This window comes from Empidonax traillii, unplaced genomic scaffold (genome assembly GCF_003031625.1).
Source record: "Empidonax traillii isolate 1590-97213 ecotype Southwest subspecies unplaced genomic scaffold, ASM303162v1 scaffold31:size1920502, whole genome shotgun sequence".
Lineage (NCBI taxonomy): Eukaryota > Metazoa > Chordata > Aves > Passeriformes > Tyrannidae > Empidonax > Empidonax traillii.
This window is the reverse complement of record NW_020955224.1, coordinates 1,306,659-1,312,941: the sequence shown is the minus strand read 5'-3', so window position 1 is coordinate 1,312,941 and position 6,283 is coordinate 1,306,659. Positions and strand designations below refer to the sequence as shown.

The 6,283-nt window shown below is 39.8% G+C and overlaps 1 protein-coding gene across 6 annotated transcripts in view; it reads right to left on the bottom strand.

The window, feature by feature from the left end:
• Positions 1-1,802: 1,802 nt before the first annotated feature.
• Positions 1,803-6,283, bottom strand: part of ENAH (ENAH actin regulator) — an 89,781-nt gene continuing 85,300 nt past the window's right edge. For 4 of the 6 annotated variants that reach the window (XM_027911423.1, XM_027911424.1, XM_027911426.1 and 1 more), the window contains 3 exons: positions 5,682-5,760; positions 3,937-3,994; positions 2,453-2,817 (listed from right to left, as the gene is read on the bottom strand). In XM_027911423.1, coding sequence (XP_027767224.1) covers positions 2,780-2,817; positions 3,937-3,994; positions 5,682-5,760 — 175 coding nt within the window. In that variant the 3' untranslated portion in view covers positions 2,453-2,779. Of the gene's footprint in view, positions 2,818-3,936; positions 3,995-5,681; positions 5,761-6,283 lie in introns of all 6 variants that reach the window. The other 2 variants (XM_027911422.1, XM_027911425.1) reach the window with 1 other exon arrangement.

Sequence of the window (6,283 nt, the reverse complement as noted above, 5' to 3'; positions counted from 1 at the left end):
TTAAGAAAAAAAATAAAATAAATGGAGTTAAGTAATATTTCCACTGTTGTCATCTCTTAGAATTTCGACCTCTAGAAATAGGCAATGTTTGAACGCGTGAAAATTTTCCTGCTGAAGCCTTTCTGAAGCTGTTAAGTGCTGTTTTGCTTTGGTGTTCAGCACTCAAGACAGTATGTTATGGAAAGCATTTGTCCTATGAATGAAGCTGCATATACTTGTAAGCTGAAATGCTAATCTCTCCAAAAGTTGTAAGTAAACTTTTCTTTTTGACCAGCACAGATCCCAAAGCAAACGTGGCACTGTTACAGCTTGGAAAAATTGACAGTGCAAAGGAAAAGGAAAGATTTTGATCCATGTTCTTTGTCCAAAGCACTACAGATCCAATTGAAAGAATTTCTATTCCACTGAATTGCACCACATTAAAAAAAAAAAACAACAAAAAAACCCCACACAGAAAAAAATTAAAAACATAAGATCTGAAAACCCTGGGAAACAGAAAGGTATCATCTCCCCTAAAAATTATTCTCAAATTGTTGAAGAAAACCAATGGCATTGCTGTTTTTCTGGGTTTGGGTTGCGTGGAGCTGTGGGGGGTCTTGTTGGTTTAGATTTTTTTTTTTTTTTTTTGGAAAGGAGGATGGCAGATAAATTAGAAGGGGACGTTTACTGTGACCTGATGCTCTGTCCTTCTAAGGTAACTGCTGGTCTGTTGATTAAACAATCAAAAAAGAGTGAAGCAGAAGGTCATGGTATAAAGGTGAAGGACAACGCACTTACACAAGGGCATCCTCAGTAATTCAGATGCCTACACGTTTTTTCTCTCACCGAGAAATGAGTTCGGTTCACCTAGGAGTTTCAGAACCATTATGGAAGTACTACTGAATTTCAAATAGAAAACTGAAAAAAGATACAAAAGGATTAAGTACCTGGTTCCATTAACATGGTTACTGATAAAAGTTATGTTTTCCTCATTATTACACATGCATGTAAGATGAAGAAAAAGTGTAGAAAGTAATAAAAATGTGTCACCTTCCCCCTCCCTCATCCCGCATCTTTCTGGGCATAAATTAAGCCTTACAAATGAAAAGGCTACTCTGTGACATGCAATTTTTCTTTTAATTAAAAAGCTGGCTGTGTTGTGTTACATTACAAAAATGTCCACATGCATAAATCTAAAAAAAGCCCCAAAATCTACTGTAAATCTACAACATACTAATGATTTACATTTGACTGCTGATTCGCATTATGTAGAAGTCTTAGATTTGGTAAAGCATCATAACAATGTAGGAAGGCATCTACATCTTTAAACTCCGGACTGTATTTGCTTCTTTTTTTTTTTTTTTTTTATTTTCCTATAAAATTGCTTGAAGGCTAACTAGAGAGGCTTCCTATCATAAAATTCCAAAATCTTGATATGTCATCACCGTCTAGGTCATTCACTTACTTTAAAAGCACGCGTCTCTAATTGTTCCATGTTTTGTGAACCGAACTTCTACACATCTGATCACTTAAATTATTCATGGAAATATCAGATATGATAGGAAGACAAACCTGAGATACATTTGAAGTACAACAGTATAACTTGCGAACTCCTTCATTAATAAAGAAAACCTCTCTGAAAAGCCTTCCCAAGCTTTTCCCTGTTTTTTTGTCTTAACAACTGTCCTGGTTACAGGGGTTGGGACCAGTTTATCATTATGTGGGTATAACCAAAACTGTGTATTCTACACCCTTTATGTAATTTCTGATGGATTACTAATAATAGATCATCTGCAGCAGTTGCCTATGGCGCACCTGACACCTCAGGCTACAAGATGGGTGTTAACCCTGCAGGGAGTGTTTCTTTGTCTTTACATTAATGACTCGGCTGTGATTACCCCCCTCCGGGAAGCATTAGCACCTTCACACCCAGCCTGAGGGGGCATCTCTGCTAATGGGCCATACTGGACTGGCATAATAGGCAGCTGCAACGACCTAGACCATCAAAGACTCCAAAAATATCCCATGACTCACAGAGTTAAATCACCCATTGTGAAACTCCCTGCCCTGGGGGAGGTACTGGACATGCCCACCTAAACCTGAGCACATACAATCTTGGGGTTTTGGGACTTCTGGTACCACTCATCATCAGATGGAGAGGAAGACCAGAACTCCAACAGGACTGCAACTGCGATCATCATCTCAACAGGACTGCGACCATCATCTGGACCAACAGGTTTTCCTTTCCTTTTACTATGCACCCATGGGGGTCACGTGGTGCTCAGCACAGGGGTTAACAAACACTGTTCTGTTCTTGTCCCAGGGTGCTGGGTTATACATCTGTCTTTGGGGGTTAAAACCAGTTTTCTCTGAATCATTGTATTTATTGTAATCTTCTTAGTAAATTATAAGTCTGACTTGTAACCTCTAGAGTTGGGTTCATTTTCTCCCACCGGTTTACCTTTAAACCAGCACAACAAATTCTGAAACATGTGCAATTTTATCTTGACATGAGTAGACTTCAAAGCATTGTGATCTTGTCTGATAGGTGTAGGAATTTCTGCATAATCATTACAGTAACTTTAGGAGTCTCTTCCACCCTGCTGTAAAGGTCAGAAAAAAGCTGCAAACTAGGAGGGGAATAGCATATCACCAGAGTGATGTGTCTGAAGCTTTTCAGAATAGGTTGTTTCTCCCTCCTTCCAAGTGTCTGTCTGTCTCCGTTTTCTTCTAACAGCTCACCAAACGTAGTCAGTTTTATATCAAGGTTAAGAGTCACATCGGCTTAGTACTAGTCTTTCTATGCAGTATTCGACTTGCTGAGTTCCTGCCTGATAGCTAGAGAGAAAGAGAGAGAAAATTAGCAAATCAAATCGTCACGATCAAGGCATAAAGCCAGAATACACAACTGACCCCTTAAAGAAGGCTCACCCTGCTCCAACAGTCCTACAATGTGAATAACCAATACATAAGACAGTTTCACGTGGCTTCAGATAATTGTCATTATCAACCAGGCACTACTTTTTTTCTTCTTGTAAAGTTAACATCTTGCTTTTCAGTTCCCACATCCAGCAAGCCTATGACCGTACCTAATCACAATCACTACCACTGGAATTATCAAGCAGCATGTGTGGGCTCACTTAATTTTTTTTGTTTGCTTTAAGAGCAGCCTCAGGGCCCTGTACAGTTTGCACCATACTGCTGTAAAAGGCCGAGGCACAACACAGCACAGTCAAAATACAGGGAAAAGCACTACACTCTCTGCAGCCCATAAGCAGCCAGCTCTTTCCACAACATTAGCTGATAACATTTGATATTTTATCAGCAGTTGTACGACTTTAATATGACTTTTTTTTTCCCCCAATACTTTATTTTGGTACATTCCACAAAGGGAAGAAAAAAAAAAAGGAAAAAAAAAAAAGACCACTATACACAGTTTTATTTAATTCCTGACTGGTGAACCTTCAGATTGTGCTTTCTTGGTGTTTTCCCTTTACTATAGAAGACTACATAAAAATGAAAATTGTGTGAGTTCTTTTCTTTGACTCTTATGTTACAGATCAAAGAGAAGACAAAGCTGGAAGCACCATTCTAGTCTGAATATTACCCGTTTTGAAATACGCACCTCAGCATCTCTGATTATTTAAAAATAACCCACCTACGATCATGTGATACTAAGGACAACTGCAAATCACTCAAATACAGCATCCCTCCAGCCACTCTTAAAAGACACTACTTGGTGTAAATATTCTACTAAAGCAAAACTCCCGGGAGAGAAAACAAAGCACATCAATCAGAACAGGTCTGGCGCAAATGGTTTGCTACCAGGCTAAGAACTAAGCTACTTTTACCAATATATAATTCTCAAGGCTAGAAACACTTTGTTAGCACATTATAAAGCACCTGTAGGTACTTACTCTGAAACTGAACAGCAACAGCCAACAGAGTAGTACTTACCATCAATGAGTTCTTCCTTTAATTTTGTTAACTCCTTCCTCATTTCATCTAAAATGTCCTGTGGTGTCACAACAAAAAAAAACAGATTAGTGAACAGGTTAATTTTGGCACCTGTAATTTTCTGCTGAGAGAAATCGAAAATTCTTCCAATCCAATTCTTCCAAACAACCCTTAAAACCCTTCTGAAACACCTAAGCCACCCTTCAGCTTCCAATTTAATCCTCAAAATCTAAGGCATCCATAAAGCATCTTTACTGCAGGTACAATACAGAAAAAAGCCTTCCAGAGAAGTCCTATAAATTGTTTTCCACAGAACTTATGAGAAGGGACATTTTGAAATTAGAATAGTGTACTAGTGTAACTGCTACACCAAAAAACAAAAACCTCAACACATTCCTTTAAACTAAGAAAGCTTTGTTACAGGTGAAATGTCATGTGGAATGCCAAAAAAAAAGAGCTAATTAAGCACCACAAGCCAAGGAAATAGTCAAAGAAAAAGAAGAAAAAAGAGAGATCAAGTTATCAAGGTCCCAGTTGCCAAGTGGAATGCGAGGGATTGAAGGCAACAGGGCGAAGGTGCCACCTCCCGCTTGCTGTTTTCTCCATCCTTTCCTCTAAGTGATGTTAATAATGATTGGACAACGTGTCTACAAGCTGAGTGGGGGATAATTTCTGTTTCTGCAAAACAGACTGTCCTCTCCTTGCCAAATCTGCAGTGAGCACAAAACTCATTCAGGAGATTCCAGCTGTTTCTTTTTCAGTGTTGGGGTCAGCATGCAATTACTGTCATGTGCTCTACACTTGTTGGGTCCCTTATGAGCTGTACCAACACATGCATGGACACACTTTTCCTGCCCGAAGGCATTCCTGGTGTAAGAGCATGCACCAGAGCTGCAGAGTACATAGGTCTCCCAGTTTACCAAAACTCACACAAGACTCTCGGGCAAACAGCAAGAAGCCTTGGAGTGGAAGTGTGGCCACCAGTTTCTGGTAAGGGCAAGTAAGAGCCCAACATATGTCCAGTAGTTTGAGATGATTTTGCCTCCAGAGAAAGTAATTTTAACAGAGGCAGTGGGAATGAGTGCACCGGAAAACATGGGAGAGCTGTGCTTTACAGGAATATGGGATCCTTCCTCATCTTCTGTGTCTTCAACTTGAAAGAACCATAGAAAAGTAAAAAAAGGCAGACAAGGAAAAAAGAGGAAGGGAAAATAAAAAAGAGCAGCCAGACTGCTATCATCATCAGCATTTCATGGAAGCTGTAGCAAGAGTCCCACAGATCCTCTCAAGATGACAAAACTAGATTCTAGAACAAACCCACACACACTCCAGGACCACCCATCAGGCCAGAATCCATTCTAGAACTGCCTGCTGGGTCAGGACTCAGTCTAGAAGCAATGAGAACAGATTGCTGATCCATAATCCAATTTAGAGCCCACCACTAAATGGGAATGGTCTAGAAGCAACTACCAAGTTAAAAGCTGCTCTAGAACCACCAAGCTGGAGCTTGCACCAGAATCTCCCTCCCCACCTGGGCATGAGCCCGTTGATCCAAACACCTGTTGAGGAAGATCCTTCAACTCAACAATGCACACCGCTCTAAAAACCACTGCCACCGACATAGCCTTCCAAGCAATTACTGAATCATCAAGTTTAGAACTAGCTAATCCAATTAAAAATTTATATTGGACAGCTACAAGCCCTTATATATCCAAGTTGTTAATTCAAAGCATTATAATACATACCTGTTTCAATCTGTCATAATCTAGACCTTCTGACTGTACTCCATTGGCACTAGGTTGTCCCGTTGGTGTAGATTTTGGCCTGCAGTGCAAAACCACATCCATGAGTACAGGATACATAGGACTTCCCCATCAAACTAACATTTTTCTATGGAAAGCATAGTAAAGAATCAGAATGAAAAAAAAAAAAGTGCTGGGAGTGGGAGGGTGGGAAAATCAAGCAGCCCCAAAATACCAGACAGAATAGAAAGCAACAACCAAGAACATTTTCCACACTCTGGAAATATTAATTACCATATGAATAAGAGTTATTAGTTCAAAACAAGAACTTTCGAAGTAGCAGACAGATTTCACTGTCAGTGGTTTTTGATTTCTTCACAATGGTCACGAAAAGCTGAACGCCTTCAAATGTCAAATACTTTCTCTTTTCAACTGCTTACTCATTCAAAAGAGGCTCTCTCAAGGAAACACTCCCACTGACTAATGACTACATGTGGATGCTGACTGTATGAATGCCATGGAATCACCCTGGCAGATTTTCAACGTTTGACAGGACACGGCTGAGCAACCTTATCTGACTCCCTTCCAACCTAAATTATTCCATC